This window comes from Haemorhous mexicanus, chromosome 36, assembly GCF_027477595.1.
Source record: "Haemorhous mexicanus isolate bHaeMex1 chromosome 36, bHaeMex1.pri, whole genome shotgun sequence".
Lineage (NCBI taxonomy): Eukaryota > Metazoa > Chordata > Aves > Passeriformes > Fringillidae > Haemorhous > Haemorhous mexicanus.
In genome coordinates, this window is record NC_082376.1 from 443,531 (window position 1) to 463,468 (window position 19,938).

A 19,938-nucleotide genomic window follows, 5' to 3' on the forward strand; every position below is an offset into this window, starting at 1 on the left:
TTTGGGGGAGGGTCCCGGTATTTGGGGGAGGGTCCCGGTATTTGGGGGAGGGTCCCGATATTTATCTGGGGGGTGGTCCCGATATTTGGGGGAGGGTCCCGGTAATTTGGGGAGGGTCCCGGTAATTTGGGGAGGTCCCGGTATTTGGGGGGTGGTCCCAGTAATTTGGGGAGGGTCCCGGTAATTTGGGGAGGGTCCCGGTATTTGGGGGGTGGTCCCAGTAATTTGGGGAGGGTCCCGATATTTATCTGGGGGGTGGTCCCGATATTTGGGGAGGGTCCCGGTAATTTGGGGGAGGGTCCCGGTAATTTGGGGAGGTCCCGGTAATTTGGGGGTGGTCCCGGTAATTTGGGGGGTGGTCCGGTAATTTGGGGAGGGTCCCGGTAATTTGGGGAGGGTCCCGGTATTTATCTGGGGGGTGGTCCCAGTAATTTGGGGGAGGGTCCCGGTAATTTGGGGGGGTGGTCCCGCTAATTTGGGGGTGGTCCCGGTGCCCCGGGGGGGTCCCGGTATTTGAGGGGGGTGGTCCCGGTATTTCAAGAGCTTCCGGTATTTATTTGGGGGGGTGGTCTCGGTAATTTGGGGGGTCCCGGTAATTTGGGGGGTCCCGCTATTTATTAGGGGGTGGTCCCGGTGCCCCGGGGGGGTCCCGGTATTTGAGGGGGGTGGTCCCGGTATTTCAAGAGCTTCCGGTATTTATTTGGGGGGGTGGTCTCGGTAATTTGGGGGGTCCCGGTAATTTGGGGGGTCCCGCTATTTATTAGGGGGTGGTCCCGGTGCCCCGGGGGGGGTCCCGCTATTTGAGGGGTGGTCCCGGTGCCCCGGGGTGGTCCCGGTGCCCCGGGGGGGGTCCCGCTATTTAAAGAGCTCCCGGTATTTATTTGGGGGGTGGTCTCGGTAATTTGGGGGGTCCCGGTATTTATTGGGGGGTGGTCCCGGTGCCCCGGGGGGGGTTCCGCTATTTGAGGGGTGGTCCCCGGTGCCCCGGGGTGGTCCCGGTGTCCCAGGGTGGGTCCCGGTGCCCCGGGAGGGGGGGGGTCCCGCTATTTGAAGAGCTCCCGGTATTTATTGGGGGGTGGTCCCGGTGCCCCGGGGTGGTCCCGCTATTTGAGGGGTGGTCCCGGTGTCCCGGGGGGGGGTCCCGGTGCCCCGGGAGGGGGGGGGTCCCGCTATTTGAAGAGCTCCCGGTATTTATTGGGGGGTGGTCCCGCCCCCACCCCCGCGGTCCCGGGGGGCGGCAGGTGCCGCCTGCCCCCCCCCCCTCCCCCCTCCCGCTGACACCGGACACCGGGGGGCGGCTCCGGGGGTCCCCGAGGGTCTCCCGCGGGCCGGGGGCGGCCCCGCCAGGGCCCGGCCCCGCCCGGTTTGGGGTCCCCCCCGGAGCCCCCCGGGGCTGGGGGGGGGTCCCGGGGGGGATAAAAGCGCCCCTGGGGGGTCCCGGTCCCACCGCTCCCCCCCGCGCCCGGTACCGGCCCCGACCCCGACCCGGCCCCGCTGAGAGACCCAGGTAACGCCGGGACCCCCCCCGGGACCACCGGGACCCCCCCCGGGACCACCGGGAGACCCCTGGGAACCCAATCGGTACCGGGACCCCCCCCCGGGACCACCGGGATCCCCCCAGGGACCCCCCCCGGGAGACCCCCCGGACCCCAGTCGGGACCGGGAGCCCCCCCCCGAGACCACCGGGAGACCCCCGGGACCGGCCCAGTTGGGATCGGGACCCTCAGGAAAGGTCGGGATGTCCCCGGTGTCACCGGAACCGGGACCAGGACCAGGACCCGCCCCCCCTCTGTGTCACCGGGACCGGGATTTGGGACCGGGACCGGGACCGGGACCGGGATAGGGACAGGGACCTGACCCCCCCCCGGTGTCACCGGAACCAGGACCGGGACGCGGACAGGGACCGGGACCAGGACCCGCCCCCCCTCGGTGTCACCGGGACCGGGATTTGGGACCGGGACCGGGACCGGGATAGGGATAGGGACAGGGACCTGACCCCCCCCCGGTGTCACCGGAACCGGGACCGGGACCGGGACAGGGACCGGGACCAGGACCCGCCCCCCCCTCGGTGTCACCGGGACCGGGATTTGGGACCGGGACCGGGACCGGGATAGGGATAGGGACAGGGACCCTGACCCCCCCCCCCCGGTGTCACCGGGACCGGGACAGGGATCGGGACCAGGACCCGCCCCCCCTCGGTGTCACCGGGACTGGGATTTGGGACCGGGACCGGAACCGGGACAGGGACAGGGACAGGGACAGGGACCGGGACCAGGACCCGCCCCACCTCGGTGTCACCGGGACCGGGATTTGGGACCGGGACCGGAACCGGGACAGGGACAGGGACCGGGACAGGGACAGGGACAGGGACAGGGACAGGGACAGGGACGCGATCCTCCCTCGGTGTCATCGGGACCGGGATTTGGGACCGGGACCGGGACAGGGACAGGGACCCGAATCTCCCTCGGTGTCACCGGGACCGGCACCGGGATTCGGGTCCGGGATTCGGGACCGGGACCGGGACCGGGACAGGGACAGGGACCCGCTTCTCCTCGGTGTCACCGGGACCGGGATTGCGACTGGGACCGGGATTTAGGACCGGGACCGGGACTGGCACGGGGACCCGACCCCCCCTCGGTGTCACCGGGATTTGGGTCCGCGATCCGGGACCGGGATTCGGCACCGGGCCCCGCCCCGCCTCGGTGTCACCGGGACCAGCACCGGGACCAGCATCGGGCCCCGCCCCCCCCGCCCCCCCCGCCCCCCCCCCCCGGTGTCACCGGGACCGGGACCGGGCCCCGCCCCCCCCCCCGGTGTCACCGGGACCCCCCCAAGCCCCCCGGTCCCCTCCCCTCCCCCCCCCCGGGCTATAAATAGCCCCGGCCCGAACAAGGAGCGGAGCGGAGCGGCCACGCCCCCCCCGGTAGGACACGCCCACAATGACACGCCCCTTGTAGGACACGCCCACCAGGACCCGCCCCAGAGCCCCCCCCGTCCCCCCCGTGTCCTCTGTGTCCCCTCCTGTGGCACGTGGCGCGGTGTCCCCGGTGTCACCTGGCTGTCCCTGCGGCGTCACCTGGCTGTCCCTGCGGTGTCACCTGGCTGTCCCCGTGTCCCCCGGTGTCACCTGGCTGTCCCTGCGGTGTCACCTGGCTGTCCCTGCAGTGTCACCTGGCCGTCCCCGTGTCCCCCGGTGTCACCTGGCTGTCCCTGCGGTGTCACCTGGCTGTCCCTGCAGTGTCACCTGGCCGTCCCCGTGTCCCGGCAGTGTCACCTGGCTGTCCCCGTGTCCCCCGGTGTCACCTGGCTGTCCCTGCAGCGTCACCTGGCCGTGCCCGTGTCCCCGGTGTCACCTGGCTGTCCCTGCGGTGTCACCTGGCTGTCCCCGTGTCCCCCAGTGTCACCTGGCTGTCCCTGTGGTGTCACCTGGCTGTCCCCGTGTCCCCGGTGTCACCTGGCTGTCCCTGCGGTGTCACCTGGCTGTCCCCGTGTCCCCCGTTGTCACCTGGCTGTCCCTGCGGTGTCACCTGGCTGTCCCCGTGTCCCCGGTGTCACCTGGCTGTCCCTGCGGTGTCACCTGGCTGTCCCCGTGTCCCCCGGTGTCACCTGGCTGTCCCTGCGGTGTCACCTGGCTGTCCCCGTGTCCCCCAGTGTCACCTGGCTGTCCCTGCGGTGTCACCTGGCTGCCCCTGCGGCGTCACCTGGCTGTCCCCGTGTCCCTTGGTGTCACCTGGCTGTCCCTGTGTCCCCACGATGCCACCGTGTCCCTGTGTCCTCATTCCCACGATGTCCCCATGATGTCCCCATGTCCCCACGGTGTCCCCATGTCCCCGCAGTGCCACCATGCCGTTCAGCAACACCCACAACAAGTACAAGCAGAAGTTCAGGGTTCAGGAGGACATCCCGGACCTGTCCCCATGATGTCCCCATGTCCCTGTGTCCCCATTCCCATGGTGTCCACGATGTCCCCATGATGTCCCCATGGTGTCCCCATGTCCCCACGATGTCCCCATGATGTCCCCACGACGTCCCTATGTCCCCATGATGTCCCCATGTCCCCGCAGTGCCACCATGCCCTTCAGCAACACCCACAACAAGTACAAGCAGAAGTTCTGGGTTCAGGAGGAGATCCCAGACCTGTCCCCATGATGTCCCCATGATGTCCCCATGGTGTCCCCATGATGTCCCCATGTCCCCACGGTGTCCCCGTGTCCCCGCAGTGCCACCATGCCCTTCAGCAACACCCACAACAAGTACAAGCAGAAGTTCTCGGCCGAGGAGGAGTTCCCGGACCTGTCCAAGCACAACAACCACATGGCCAAGGTGCTGACCCCCGCCCTCTACGCCAAGCTGCGCGACAAGGAGACCCCCAGCGGCTTCACCCTCGACGACGTCATCCAGACCGGCGTGGACAACCCCGGTGCGTCCTCACGCGGGGTCCCCAGCCCACCCAAGGGGTCTCCAGCCCACCCAAGGGGTCTCCAGCCCACCCCGGGGGTCTCCAAACTGACCATGGGGTCTCCAGCCCACCCCGGGGGTCTCCAAACTGACCATGGGGTCTCCAGCCCATCCATGGGGTCCCCAAACTGACCATGGGGTCCCCAGCCCACCCAAGGGGTCTCCAGCCCACCCATGGGGTCTCCAGCCCACCCAAGGGGTCTCCAGCCCACCCCGGGGGTCTCCAAACTGACCATGGAGTCTCCAGCCCACCTATGGGGTCTCCAAACTGACCATGAGGTCCTCAACCCATCCATGGGGTCCTCAACCCACCCATGGGGTCCCCAGCCCACCCAAGGGGTCCCCAGCCCACCCAAGGGGTCCCCAGCCCACCCAAGGGGTCTCCAGCCCACCCATGGGGTCTCCAGCCCACCCCGGGGGTCTCCAAACTGACCATGAGGTCCTCAACCCATCCATGGGGTCCTCAACTCATCCATGGGGTCTCCAACCCACCCCGGGGGTCTCCAAACTGACCATGGGGTCTCCAGCCCACCCAAGGGGTCTCCAGCCCACCCATGGGGTCTCCAACCCACCCCAGGGGTCTCCAAACTGACCATGGGGTCCCCAGCCCACCCCGGGGGTCTTTAACCCATACAAGGGGTCTCCAAACTGACCATGAGGTCCTTAACCCACCCATGGGGTCTCCAATCCATCCATGGGGTCCCCAGCCCATCTCAGGGGTCCCCAAACCCCCACAGGGGTCCCCAAACTGACCATGGGGTCTCCAGCCCACCCATGGGGGTCTCCAAACTGACCATGGGGTCCTCAACCCATCTGTGGGGTCCCCAAACTGACCATGGGGTCCCCAGTCCATCCATGGGGTCTCCAACCCATCCATGGGGTCCTCAATCCACCCCTGGGGGTCTCCAACCCACCCATGGGGGTCTCCAACCCATCTGTGGGGTCCCCAAACTGACCATGGGGTCCCCAGCCCACCCATGGGGTCTCCAACCCATCCATGGGGTCCTCAACCCATCCTTGGGGGTCTCCAACCCACTCCTGGGGGTCTCCAACCCATCCGTGGGGTCCCCAACTCATCTTGGGGTCTCCAAACTGATCATGGGGTCCCCAGCCCATCCATGGGGACCAGAGACCCCTCCCCAGGTCCCAGTAGCCAATCCCAATCCCATACTGGTCCCAGACCCAATCCCAGTAGCCCATCCCAGTCCCATACTGGTCCCGGTGACCCCTGGTGACCCTTGGTGACCCTCGGTGACCCCTGGTGTCCCCAGGCCACCCGTTCATCATGACCGTGGGCTGCGTGGCCGGTGACGAGGAGTGCCATGGCCAATCCCAACCCCATACTGGTCCCAGTAGCCCATCCCAGTCCCACACTGGTCCCAGTGACCCCCGGTGACCCCCAGTGACCCCCGGTGACCCCAATGTCCCCAGGCCACCCGTTCATCATGACCGTGGGCTGCGTGGCCGGTGACGAGGAGTCCTACGAGGTCTTCAAGGAGCTCTTTGACCCCGTGATCCAGGACAGGCACGGGGGCTACAAACCCACCGACAAGCACCGCACCGACCTCAACCACGAGAACCTCAAGGTGGGGGTCCCCGAAACTGGGGAGGGGTCCCCGAAACTGGGGAGGGGTCCCTGAAACTGGGGAGGGGTCCCTGAAGGTCTCGGAGGGGAGGGAAGGGGTGACAGGGCCACCATGGGGTGACACCACCGACAAGCACCGCACCAACCTCAACCACGAGAACCTCAAGGTGGGGGTCCCCGAAACTGGGGAGGGGTCCCCAAAACTGGGGAGGGGTCCCCGAAACTGGGGAGAGGTCACTAAAGGTCTCAGGAGGGCAGGGAAGGGGTGACAGGGCCACCATGGGGTGACAGGGCCACCATGGGGTGACACCACCGACAAGCACCACACCGACCTCAACCACGAGAACCTCAAGGTGGGGGTCCCCCAATTTGGGGAGGGGTCCCCGAAACTGGGGAGGGGTCCCTGAAGGTCTCAGGAGGGCAGGGAAGGGGTGGCAGGGCCACCATGGGGTGACACCACCGACAAGCACCGCACCGACCTCAACCACGAGAACCTCAAGGTGGGGGTCCCCAAGACTGGGGAGGGGTCCCCGAAACTGGGGAGGGGTCCCCGAAACTGGGGAGGGGTCCCTGAAGGTCTCAGGAGGGCAGGGAAGGGGTGACAGGGCCACCAGGGGGTGACACCACCGACAAGCACCGCACCGACCTCAACCACGAGAACCTCAAGGTGGGGGTCCCCGAAACTGGGGAGGGGTCCCCGAAGTTTGGGAGGGGTCCCTAAAGGTCTCGGGGGGGAGGAAAGAGGTGACAGGGCCACCATGGGGTGACACCACAAAGCCACCTCAGGAGCGTTTTGGGTGGAGTTTTTGGGGTTTTTTGAGTGGAATTTTGGGGGTTTTTTGGGGTGATTTGGGATTTTTTTGGGGGTATTTTTGGGGTGATTTTGGGGATATTTTTGGGTGATATTTGGGTTATTTTGAACGGAATTTTTGGGGATATTTTTGGGGTGATTTTGGGGATTTTTGGGGTGTCCCTGAGCCGTTTTTGGGGTGCCCAGGGCGGGGAGGACCTGGACCCCAAGTACGTGCTGAGCAGTGCAGCTGTGTCACAGGGGGGATATTCTGGGGGATATTTTGGATATATTTGGGTTATTTCGAGCTGAATTTTTGGGGATATTTTTGGGGTGATTTTGGGGTGATTTTGGGGTGATTTTGGGGATTTTTGGGGTGTCCCTGACCCGTTTTGGGGTGCCCAGGGCGGGGAGGACCTGGACCCCAAGTACGTGCTGAGCAGTGCGGGGGTCTCAGAGTGGGAGATATTCTGGGGGATATTTTGGGTATTTTGGGGGTTTTTTAAACTGAATTTTTGGGATATTTTTGGGGGTATTTTTGGGGTGATTTTGGGGATTTTTGGGGTGTCCCTGAGCCGTTTTTGGGGTGCCCAGGGCGGGGAGGACCTGGACCCCAAGTACGTGCTGAGCAGTGTGGGGGTCTCAGAGGGGAGGATTTAGGGGTGATGTTTTGGGGTGATTTTGGGGATATTTTTGGGGGTATTTTTGGGTTGATTTTGGGGATTTTTGGGGTGTCCCTGAGCCATTTTGGGGTTCCCCAGGGCGGGGAGGACCTGGACCCCAAGTACGTGCTGAGCAGCGCAGCTGTGTCACAGGGGGGATATTCTGGGGGATATTTTGGGTGATATTTGGGTTATTTCGAGCTGAATTTTTTGGGGATATTTTTGGGGTGATTTGGGGGATTTTTGGGGTGTCCCTGAGCCGTTTTGGGGTTCCCCAGGGCGGGGAGGACCTGGACCCCAAGTACGTGCTGAGCACTGCGGGGGTCTCAGAGTGGGAGATATTCTGGGGGATATTTTGGGTATTTTGGGGGTTTTTTAAACTGAATTTTTTGGGTTTTTTTGGGGATATTTTTGGGGTGATTTTGGGGATTTTTGGGGTGTCCCTGAGCCGTTTTTGGGGTGCCCAGGGCGGGGAGGACCTGGACCCCAAGTACGTGCTGAGCACTGCGGGGGTCTCAGAGGGGAGATATTCTGGGGGATATTTTGAAGTATTTTGGGGGTTTTTTAAACTGAATTTTTGGGATATTTTTGGGGGTATTTTTGGGGTGATTTTGGGGATTTTTGGGGTGTCCCTGACCCGTTTTTGGGGTTCCCCAGGGCGGGGAGGACCTGGACCCCAAGTACGTGCTGAGCAGCGCAGCTGTGTCACCGGGGGGATATTCTGGGGGATATTTTGGGTGATATTTGGGTTATTTTGAACAGAAATTTTGGGATATTTTTGGGGTGATTTTGGGGATTTTTGGGGTGTCCCTGAGCCGTTTTTGGGGTTCCCCAGGGCGGGGAGGACCTGGACCCCAAGTACGTGCTGAGCAGCGCAGCTGTGTCACAGGGGAGATATTTTGGGGGATATTTTGGGTGATATTTGGGTTATTTCGAGCTGAATTTTTGGGGATATTTTTGGGGTGATTTGGGGGATTTTTGGGTGTCCCTGAGCCGTTTTTGGGGTGCCCAGGGCGGGGAGGACCTGGACCCCAAGTACGTGCTGAGCAGTGCGGGGGTCTCAGAGTGGGAGATATTCTGGGGGATATTTTGGGTGATATTTGGGTTATTTCGAGCTGAATTTTTGGGGTTTTTTTGGGGTGATTTTGGGGTGATTTTGGGGATTTTTGGGGTGTCCCTGAGCCGTTTTTGGGGTGCCCAGGGCGGGGAGGACCTGGACCCCAAGTACGTGCTGAGCAGCCGCGTGCGCACCGGCCGCAGCATCAAGGGCTACTCGCTGCCCCCCCACTGCAGCCGCGGCGAGCGCCGCGCCATCGAGAAGCTGTCAGTCACAGGTGAGGGGCGGGGCCTGGAGGGGCGTGGTCCGGTGGGCGTGGCCTGGCGGGGTGGGGTTGGGTGGTTTAGTCTGGATTGGGTGTGGTCGGGAAATGGTTGGGCTCAGATTGGGTGTGGTCCGAGGGGTGTGGTCAGGATGTGGGTGGGGGTTTAGTGGGTGTGGTCTGATGTGGGCGTGGCCTGGTGAGGTGGAGTCGGAGTGGGTGGGGTTCAGATGGGTGGGGTTTCATTGGACATGGCCTCAGTGGGTGTGGTCAAACTGGGTTTGGGGTGAATGGGTGTGGTCAGAGTAGATTTGGGGTGGGTGGGCGTGGTCAGTCTGGCTTGGGCGTGTCCCGGGCGTGTCCAGGTGCGATTTTGGGATGGATTTGGGACAGGTGGACACGACCAGGCCGAGTTTAGCGTGGCCTGGGCGTGTCCAGTCCGGCCTGGGTGTGTCCAGTCTGGCCTGGGCGTGTCCAGCATGGCCTGGGTGTGTCCAGTCCGGCCTGGGCGTGTCCTGGGTGTGGCCAGGATGGATTTGGGGTGAATTTGGGATGAATTTGGGATGAATTTGGGACGGATTTGGGATCGATGTGTATATCCACTCTGGCTTGGGCGTGGCTGGGCGTGGCCAGTCTGGCCTGGGCATGGCCTGGGCGTGTCCCGGGTGTGTCCAGGTGCGATTTTGGGATGGATTTGGGGCAAATTTGGGACAGATGGACACAACCAGGCCGAGCTTAGCGTGGCCTGGGCGTGTCCAGTCCGGCCTGGGCGTGTCCTGGGCGTGGCCAGGATGGATTTGGGGTGAATTTGGGATGAATTTGGGATGAATTTGGGACGGATTTGGGATGGATGTGCATATCCACTCTGGCTTGGGCGTGGCTGGGCGTGGCCAGTCTGGCCTGGGCATGGCCTGGGCGTGTCCCGGGTGTGTCCAGGTGCGATTTTGGGATGGATTTGGGGCAAATTTGGGACAGATGGACACAACCAGGCCGAGCTTAGCGTGGCCTGGGCGTGTCCAGTCCGGCCTGGGCGTGTCCAGTCCGGCCTGGGCGTGTCCAGTCTGGCCTGGGCGTGTCCAGCATGGCCTGGGTGTGTCCAGTCTGGCCTGGGCGTGTCCTGGGTGTGGCCAGGATGGATTTGGGGTGAATTTGGGATGAATTTGGGATGAATTTGGGACGGATTTGGGATCGATGTGTATATCCACTCTGGCTTGGGCGTGGCTGGGCGTGGCCAGTCCAGCCTGGGCATGTCCCGGGCGTGTCCAGGTGCGATTTTGGGATGGATTTGGGGTAAATTTGGGACAGATGGACACAACCAGGCCGAGCTTAGCATGACCTGGGCGTGTCCAGCATGACCTGGGCGTGCCCAGTCCAGCCTGGGCGTGTCCGGGGCGTGTCCGGGGGCGTGTCCAGGTGCTGACCACGCCCCGGGCAGCCCTGAACAGCCTGGAGGGGGAGTTCAAGGGCAAGTACTACCCGCTGAAGGCCATGACGGAGCAGGAGCAGCAGCAGCTCATCGACGACCACTTCCTGTTCGACAAGCCCGTGTCGCCCCTGCTGCTGGCCTCGGGCATGGCCCGCGACTGGCCCGACGCCCGCGGCATCTGGTGGGCACCTGGCGCACCTGGCGCGCACCTGGGGGCACCTGGGAGGCACCTGGGGGCACTTGGGGGGCACCTTGTGGCACCTGGGAGGTTCCTGGGGGCACCTCGGGGCAGCTGGTGGGCACCTGGCTCATCTGGGAGGCACCTGGCGCGCACCTGGGGGCACCTGAGGGGCACCTGGGGGCACCTGGGGGGCACCTGGGAGGTTCCTAGGGGCACCTCGGGGCAGCTGGTGGGCACCTGGGGGCACCTGGGAGGCACCTGGGAGGCACCTGGGAGGTTCCTGGGGGCACCTGGGGGCAGCTGGTGGGCACCTGGGGGCACCTGGCACATCTGGCAGGCACCTGGGGAGCACCTGGGAGGTTCCTGGGGGCACTTGGGGGGCACCTTGTGGCACCTGGGAGGTTCCTAGGGGCACCTCGGGGCAGCTGGTGGGCATCTGGGGGCAGCTGGCACATCTGGCAGGCACCTGGGGGGCACCTGGGGGTACCTGGGGGGCACCTGGGAGGTTCCTGGGGCACTTGGGGGGCACCTTGTGGCACCTGGGAGGCACCTGAGGGGCACCTCAGGGCAGCTGGGGGCACCTGGGACGTGCTGAGGTGTCCCCGTCGATGTCCCCTCAATGTCCCCTGATGTCCCAAATGTCTCCTCAATGTCCCCAATGTCTCCTCAATGTCTCCTCAATGTCCCCAATGTCCCCAATGTCCCCAATGTCCCCAAGGTCCCCAATGTCCCCTGATGTCCCTGCTGTCCCCGATGTCCCCAATGTCCCCTGCTGTCCCCGATGTCCCCCCAATGTCCCCAATGTCCCCAATGTCCCCTGATGTCCCCAATGTCCCCAATGTCCCCAATGTCCCCCCAGGCACAACGACAACAAGACGTTCCTGGTGTGGGTGAACGAGGAGGATCACCTGCGCGTCATCTCCATGGAGAAGGGAGGGAACATGAAGGAGGTGTTCCGGCGCTTCTGCGTCGGCCTCAAGAAGGTCAGCCACACCTGGGGACACCTGGGGACACCTGGGGACACCTGGGACACCTGGGGACACCTGGGGACACGGAGGGCTTGGGGTGACATCTCCATGGAGAAGGGCGGGAACATGAAGGAGGTGTTCCGGCGCTTCTGCGTCGGCCTCAAGAAGGTCAGCCACACCTGGGGGCACCTGGGGACACCTGGGGACACCTGGGACACCTGGGGACACCTGGGACACCTGGGGACACGGAGGGTTTGGGGACACCTGGGGACACGGAGGGTTTGGGGTGACATCTCCATGGAGAAGGGAACATGAAGGAGGTGTTCCGGCGCTTCTGCGTCGGCCTCAAGAAGGTCAGGGACACCTGGGGACACCTGGGACACCTGGGACACCTGGGGACACCTGGGGACACCTGGGGACACGGAGGGTTTGGGGTGACATCTCCATGGAGAAGGGAACATGAAGGAGGTGTTCCGGCGCTTCTGCGTCGGCCTCAAGAAGGTCAGGGACACCTGGGGACACCTGGGACACCTGGGACACCTGGGGACACCTGGGGACACCTGGGGACACGGAGGGTTTGGGGTGACATCTCCATGGAGAAGGGAACATGAAGGAGGTGTTCCGGCGCTTCTGCGTCGGCCTCCAGAAGGTCAGGGACACCTGGGACACCTGGGGACACCTGGGGACACAGAGGGTTTGGGGTGACATCTCCATGGAGAAGGGTGGCAGTGGGTGGGAGGTGTTGGTCTCAAGAAGGTCAGGAGGGTCCTGAGGTGTCCTGAGGGTCTTGGGGACATTTGGGGACATTTGAGGACATCTGGGGACAGGTGGCACTTTGGGGACAGGTGACATTTGGGAACAAAGAGAACTTTGGGGACAAGGTGACACTTTGGGGACAGGTGACATTTGAGGACATTGAGGGGATCTGGAGACAGGGAGAACTTTGGGGACAGGTGACACTTTGGGGACAAGGTGACACTTTGGGGACAGGTGACATTTGAGGACATTGAGGGGATCTGGAGACAGGGAGAACTTTGGGGACAGGTGACATTTGGGCACAGGTGGCACTTTGGGGACAGCTGTGGCTTTGGGGACAGGTGGCATTTGGGCACAGGTGGCACTTTGGGGACAGGTGGCATTTGAAGACACCGAGGTGACATTTGGGGTGCCACCACCAACCCTGAGCACCCCAGGTGTGCCCCGGCCGTGCCCCTGGGCGCGTCCCAGGTGTGCCCCAGGTGTGCCCCAGGTGTGCCCCAGGTGCGCCCCAGGTGCGCCACCCCCGCCGTGTCCCCACCTCGTGTCCCCTGGCTGTCCCCAGATCGAGGAGATCTTCAAGAAGGCCGGGCACCCCTTCATGTGGACGGAGCACCTGGGCTACATCCTCACCTGTCCCTCCAACCTGGGCACGGGGCTGCGCGGCGGCGTCCACGTGCGCCTGCAGCACCTGAGCCAGCACCCCAAGTTCGAGGAGATCCTCAAGCGCCTGCGCCTGCAGAAACGCGGCACAGGTGGGAGCCTGACACACCTGGGGGTGGGGACACCTCAGAGTCACCTGGGATGGGCAGGGAGATCCTCAGAGTCACCTGGGCAGGGACAGGGACAGCCCCAAGGTCACCTGAGCCAGCACCCCAAGTTCGAGGAGATCCTCAAGCGCCTGCGCCTGCAGAAACGCGGCACAGGTGGGAGCCTAAATCACCTGGGGGTGGGGACACCTCAAAGTCACCTGGGCAGGGACAGGGACAGCCCCAAGGTCACCTGGGCAGGGACAGGGACAGCCCCAAGGTCACCTGAGGCAGCACCCCAAGTTCGAGGAGATCCTCAAGCGCTTGCGCCTGCAGAAACGCGGCACAGGTGGGAGCCTAAATCACCTGGGGGGTGGGGACACCTCAAATCACCTGGGGTGGGACAGGGACAGCCCCAAGGTCACCTGGGCAGGGACAGCCCCAAGGTCACCTGAGGCAGCACCCCAAGTTCGAGGAGATCCTCAAGCGCCTGCGCCTGCAGAAACGCGGCACAGGTGGGAGCCTAAATCACCTGGGGGGTGGGGACACCCCAAAATCCACCTGGGGTGGGCAGGGAGATCCTCAGAGTCACCTGGGCAGGGACAGCCCCAAGGTCACCTGAGCCAGCACCCCAAGTTCCAAGCCCCCCTCAAGCGCCTGCGCCTGCAGAAACGCGGCACAGGTGGGAGCCCGACACACCTGGGGGGTGGGGACACCTCAAAGTCACCTGGGCAGGGACAGGGACAGCCCCAAGGTCACCTGGGCAGGGACAGGGACAGCCCCAAGGTCACCTGAGGCAGCACCCTAAGTTCGAGGAGATCCTCGAGCGCCTGCGCCTGCAGAAACGCGGCACAGGTGGGAGCCCAAAACACCTGGGGGTGGGGACACCCCAAAATCCACCTGGGGTGGGCAGGCAGATCCTCAGAGTCACCTGGGCAGGGACAGGGACAGCCCCAAGGTCACCTGGGCAGGGACAGGGACAGCCCCAAGGTCACCTGAGCCAGCACCCCAAGTTCGAGGAGATCCTCAAGTGCCTGCGCCTGCAGAAACGCGGCACAGGTGGGAGCCCGACACACCTGGGGGGTGGGGACACCTCAAAGTCACCTGGGCAGGGACAGGGACAGCCCCAGAGTCACCTGGGCAGGGACAGCCCCAAGGTCACCTGAGCCAGCACCCCAAGTTCGAGGAGATCCTCAAGCGCCTGCGCCTGCAGAAACGCGGCACAGGTGGGAGCCTAAATCACCTGGGGGGTGGGGACACCCCAAAATCCACCTGGGGTGGGCAGGGAGATCCTCAGAGTCACCTGGGCAGGGACAGCCCCAAGGTCACCTGAGCCAGCACCCCAAGTTCCAAGCCCCCCTCAAGCGCCTGCGCCTGCAGAAACGCGGCACAGGTGGGAGCCCGACGCACCTGGGGGGTGGGGACACCCCAAAATCCACCTGGGGTGGGGCAGGGAGATCCTCAGAGTCACCTGGGCAGGGACAGGGACAGCCCCAAGGTCACCTGGGCAGGGACAGCCCCAAGGTCACCTGAGCCAGCACCCCAAGTTCGAGGAGATCCTCAAGCGCCTGCGCCTGCAGAAACGCGGCACAGGTGGGAGCCCGACACACCTGGGGGGTGGGGACACCCCAAAATCCACCTGGGGTGGGCAGGGAGATCCTCAGAGTCACCTGGGCAGGGGCAGGGACAGCCCCAAGGTCACCTGGGCAGGGACAGGGACAGCCCCAAGGTCACCTGAGCCAGCACCCCAAGTTCCAAGCCCCCCTCAAGCGCCTGCGCCTGCAGAAACGCGGCACAGGTGGGAGCCTAAAACACCTGGGGGTGGGGACACCTCAAAGTCACCTGGGATGGGCAGGGAGATCCTCAGAGTCACCTGGGCAGGGACAGGGACAGCCCCAGAGTCACCTGGGCAGGGACAGCCCCAAGGTCACCTGAGCCAGCACCCCAAGTTCCAAGCCCCCCTCAAGCGCCTGCGCCTGCAGAAACGCGGCACAGGTGGGAGCCCGACACACCTGGGGGGTGGGGACACCTCAAAGTCACCTGGGCAGGGACAGGGACAGCCCCAAGGTCACCTGGGCAGGGACAGGGACAGCCCCAAGGTCACCTGAGGCAGCACCCTAAGTTCGAGGAGATCCTCAAGCGCCTGCGCCTGCAGAAACGCGGCACAGGTGGGAGCCTAAATCACCTGGGGGTGGGGACACCCCAAAATCCACCTGGGGTGGGCAGGCAGATCCTCAGAGTCACCTGGGCAGGGACAGGGACAGCCCCAAGGTCACCTGGGCAGGGACAGGGACAGCCCCAAGGTCACCTGAGCCAGCACCCCAAGTTCGAGGAGATCCTCAAGTGCCTGCGCCTGCAGAAACGCGGCACAGGTGGGAGCCCGACACACCTGGGGGGTGGGGACACCTCAAAGTCACCTGGGCAGGGACAGGGACAGCCCCAGAGTCACCTGGGCAGGGACAGCCCCAAGGTCACCTGAGCCAGCACCCCAAGTTCGAGGAGATCCTCAAGCGCCTGCGCCTGCAGAAACGCGGCACAGGTGGGAGCCTAAATCACCTGGGGGGTGGGGACACCCCAAAATCCACCTGGGGTGGGCAGGGAGATCCTCAGAGTCACCTGGGCAGGGACAGCCCCAAGGTCACCTGAGCCAGCACCCCAAGTTCCAAGCCCCCCTCAAGCGCCTGCGCCTGCAGAAACGCGGCACAGGTGGGAGCCCGACGCACCTGGGGGGTGGGGACACCCCAAAATCCACCTGGGGTGGGGCAGGGAGATCCTCAGAGTCACCTGGGCAGGGACAGGGACAGCCCCAAGGTCACCTGGGCAGGGACAGCCCCAAGGTCACCTGAGCCAGCACCCCAAGTTCGAGGAGATCCTCAAGCGCCTGCGCCTGCAGAAACGCGGCACAGGTGGGAGCCCGACACACCTGGGGGGTGGGGACACCCCAAAATCCACCTGGGGTGGGCAGGGAGATCCTCAGAGTCACCTGGGCAGGGGCAGGGACAGCCCCAAGGTCACCTGGGCAGGGACAGGGACAGCCCCAAGGTCACCTGAGCCAGCACCCCAAGTTCCAAGCCCCCCTCAAGCGCCTGCGCCTGCAGAAACGCGGCACAGGTGGGAGCCTAAAACACCTGGGGGTGGGGACACCTCAAAGTCACCTGGGATGGGCAGGGAGATCCTCAGAGTCACCTGGGCAGGGACAGGGACAGCCCCAGAGTCACCTGGGCAGGGACAGCCCCAAGGTCACCTGAGCCAGCACCCCAAGTTCGAGGAGATCCTCGAGCGCCTGCGCCTGCAGAAACGCGGCACAGGTGGGAGCCCGACACACCTGGGGGTGGGGACACCTCAAATCACCTGGGCAGGGACAGGGACAGCCCCAAGGTCACCTGGGCAGGGACAGCCCCAAGGTCACCTGAGCAGGGACAGGGACAGCCCCAGAGTCACCTGGGGTGGGACAGGGACAGCCCCAGAGTCACCTGGGCAGGGACAGGGACAGCCCCAAGGTCACCTGGGGTGGGACAGGGACAGCCCCAAGGTCACCTGGGCAGGGACAGCCCCAAGGTCACCTGAGCCAGCACCCCAGGTTCGAGGAGATCCTCAAGCGCCTGCGCCTGCAGAAACGCGGCACAGGTGGGAGCCCGACACACCTGGGGGGTGGGGACACCTCAAATCACCTGGGCAGGGACAGGGACAGCCCCAAGGTCACCTGGGCAGGGACAGGGACAGCCCCAAGGTCACCTGAGCCAGCACCCCAAGTTCCAAGCCCCCCTCAAGCGCCTGCGCCTGCAGAAACGCGGCACAGGTGGGAGCCCGACACACCTGGGGGTGGGGACACCTCAAATCACCTGGGGTGGGGTGGGGAGATCCTCAGAGTCACCTGGCCAGGACAGGGACACCCCAAAATTCACCTGAGGGGGAATTCCATCCCCAAACTCACCTGGCAGGGGCAGGGACAGCCCCAAAATTCACCTGGGGTGAGGCAGGGACACCCCAAAATTCACCTGAGGGGGAAATTCCATCCCAAAATTCACCTGGGGTGAGGCAGGGACACCCCAAAATTCACCTGAGGGGGAAATTCCATCCCCAAACTCACCTGGGGTGAGGCAGGGACACCCCAAAATGCACCTGGGGTGAGGCAGGGACACCCCAAAATTCACCTGAGGGGGAAATTCCATCCCCAAACTCACCTGGGGTGAGGCAGGGACACCCCAAAATTCACCTGAGGGGGAAATTCCATCCCAAAATTCACCTGGGGTGAGGCAGGGACACCCCAAAATTCACCTGGGGGGGAAATTCCATCCCAAAATTCACCTGGGGTGAGGCAGGGACACCCCAAAATTCACCTGGGGGGGAAATCCCACCCCAAAATTCACCTGGCCAGGGCAGGGACAGCCCCAAATCAGCCCAGGAAAGGGACCCTGATGGTCCAGGGGTGGTCAGCGGTGGTCAGCAGGTGCTCAGGAGCGGTCAGGGGTGTCCTGGCTGTCCGTGCCTCACTGACCCCACCCTGTCCCTCTGTCCCTCTGTCTGTCCGTCTGTCCATCCAGGCGGGGTGGACACGGCCGCGGTGGGGCTGTGGGTCAGTGACAGGGGGGGATGGTCAGGAGTGGTCAGTGGGTGCTCAGTGGGGTCTGGGGGTGTCCTGGCTGTCCGTGCCTCACTGACCCCCACCCTGTCCGTCTGTCCCTCTGTCCGTCTGTCCGTCTGTCCGTCCAGGCGGGGTGGACACGGCCGCGGTGGGGCTGTGGGTCAGTGACAGGCAGGGGATGCTCAGGGGGTGCTCAGGAGTGGTCAGGAGTGGTCAGTGGGGTCTGGGGGTGTCCTGGCTGTCCGTGCCTCACTGACCCCCACCTGTCTGTCCCTCTGTCCGTCTGTCCGTCCAGGCGGGGTGGACACGGCCGCGGTGGGCGCCGTGTTCGACATCTCCAACGCCGACCGCCTGGGCTTCTCGGAGGTGGAGCAGGTGCAGATGGTGGTGGACGGCGTCAAGCTGATGGTGGAGATGGAGAAGAAGCTGGAGCAGAAGCAGCCGATCGACGACATGATCCCCGCCCAGAAATAGGGGAGGGGGCTCCGCGGGGACCCCCTCCCACCCCGAGCCTCTCCAGAGGGGAGGGGGCGCCCAGGGGACCCCCCGAGATCCCCCCGAGCCCCCCCAGAGCGGCCCCAATAAACGCTGCTGGTCCCGGCCGCGCTTGGCTGCTTCAATTTGGGGAGGGGGCGACGCCAAAGTTGGGGGTCGCAGCAAAGTCAGAGGGAGCCTCGCAGTCTCTTCTCAGCCGTGGGGACCCCAAAATCTCCCCCAGACCCCTCCCGACCCCCGGGGACACCCCCAAAATCCCCCCAAGCCCCTCCAGACCCCCCCCAATAAACGCTGCTGCTCCCCACCACGGTCGGGGGTTCCAATTTGGGGAGGGGGCGACGCCAAAGTTGGGGGTCCCACCAAAGTCAGAGGGATCCCCGCAGTCTCTTCTCAGCCATGGGGACCCCAAAATCTCCCCCAGACCCCTCCCGACCCCCGGGGACGCCCCCAAAATCCCCCCAAGCCCCCCCAGTAAACGCTGCTGCTCCCCACCACGGTCGGGGGTTCCAATTTGGGGAGGGGGCGACGCCAAAGTTGGGGGTCGCAGCAAAGTCAGAGGGAGCCCCGCAGTCTCTTCTCAGCCGTGGGGACCCCAAAATCTCCCCCAGACCCCTCCCGACCCCCGGGGACGCCCCCAAAATTCCCCCGAGCCCCCCCAGAGCGACCGTGATGGTCCCGGGTGTTTGAATTTGGGGAGGGGGCGACGCCAAATTTGGGGGTCGCAGCAAAGTCAGAGGGAGCCCCGCAGTCTCTTCTCAGCCGTGGGGACCCCAAAATCTCCCCCAGACCCCTCCCGACCCCCGGGGACTCCCCCAAAATCCTCCCAAGCCCCTCCAGTAAACGCTGCTGCTCCCCACCACGGTCGGGGGTTCCAATTTGGGGAGGGGGCGACGCCAAAGTTGGGGGTCGCAGCAAAGTCAGAGGGATCCCCGCAGTCTCTTCTCAGCCGTGGGGATCCCAAAATCTCCCCCAGACCCCTCCCGACCCCCGGGGACCTCCCCAAAATTCCCCCGAGCCCCCCCAATAAACGCTGCTGGTCCCGGCTGTTTGAATTTGGGGAGGGGGCGACGCCAAATTTGGGGGTCCCGGCGAAGCCAGGCTTGATTTCTGCACCTCACCCTCATCCGTGGGGACCCCAAAATCTCCGAGACCCCTCCCCACCCCCGGGGACCCCCCCCAAAATCCCCCCAAGCCCCTCCAGAAAACGCTGCTGCTCCCCCCGTGGTCGGGGGTTCCAATTTGGGGAGGGGGCGACGCCAAATCTGGGGGTCCCCAATAAATCCAGAGGGACCCTCGCACTCCCCGAGGGGATTTCTCAGCCCCCAGACCCCTCCCGACCCCCGGGGACCCCCCCAGAACCCCCCCAATAAACGCTGCTGGTCCCCACCATGGTCGGGGGCGGCTCCAATTTGGGGAGGGGGCGACGTCCATTTCACCCCCCCAAAATTCCCATTTCACCCCCCCAAAATTCCCATTTCACCCCCCCAAAATTCCCATTTCACCCCCCCCAAAATTCCCATTTTTTCCCCCCAAAATTCCCATTTCACCTCCCCAAAATTCCCATTTCACCCCCCCCAAATTCCCATTTTTTCCCCCCAAAATTCCCATTTCACCCCCCCAAAATTCCCATTTTTTCCCCCCAAAATTCCCATTTTTCCCCCCAAATCCCAAACCCCATTTCCTCCAAAAAACCCCATTTCCCCCACCAAAAAAAATCCCATTTTTCCCCCAAAATCCCAATTTTTTCCCCAAAAAATCCATTTTTCCTCCTCCCAGATCCCATTTTTTTCCCCAAAATTCCGATTTTTGGCCCCAAAATTCCCATTTTTTCCCCACAAAATCCCATTTTTCCCCAAAACCCCAATTTTTTTCCCCAAAAAATCTATTTTTCCTCCTCCCAGATCCCATTTTTTGCCCCAAAATTCCCTTTTTTTCCCCAAAATTCCCATTTTTTCCCCACAAAA

The 19,938-nt window shown here is 64.0% G+C and overlaps 1 protein-coding gene across 2 annotated transcripts; it reads left to right on the forward strand.

Moving 5' to 3' along the window:
* The first annotated feature begins 1,388 nt into the window (after nt 1-1,388).
* On the forward strand, nt 1,389-18,081 carry CKM (creatine kinase, M-type). Of its 2 annotated transcripts, none has more exons than XM_059872532.1 (8): nt 1,389-1,507; nt 4,221-4,420; nt 5,890-6,044; nt 8,697-8,829; nt 10,250-10,421; nt 11,281-11,404; nt 12,711-12,900; nt 17,775-18,081. In XM_059872532.1, exons 2-8 carry the CDS (start codon nt 4,228-4,230, stop codon nt 17,951-17,953), a joined length of 1,146 nt encoding a protein of 381 aa, XP_059728515.1. In that variant the 5' UTR covers nt 1,389-1,507; nt 4,221-4,227; the 3' UTR covers nt 17,954-18,081. The 2 variants fall into 2 exon arrangements, with proteins under 2 accessions (XP_059728515.1, XP_059728514.1); XM_059872531.1 differs by lacking the exon at nt 17,775-18,081 and adding an exon at nt 17,439-17,677.
* Nucleotides 18,082-19,938: the final 1,857 nt, after the last annotated feature.

Bases quoted from the DNA above. Each gene is read 5' to 3' on its own strand.
- CKM (XM_059872531.1), top strand. From the start codon at position 4,228: ATGCCCTTCAGCAACACCCACAACAAGTACAAGCAGAAGTTCTCGGCC. The intron at 10,422-11,280 runs GTGGGCACCTGG...ATGTCCCCCCAG, and splicing joins CCCGACGCCCGCGGCATCTG to GCACAACGACAACAAGACGT. The intron at 11,405-12,710 runs GTCAGCCACACC...GGCTGTCCCCAG, and splicing joins TCTGCGTCGGCCTCAAGAAG to ATCGAGGAGATCTTCAAGAA.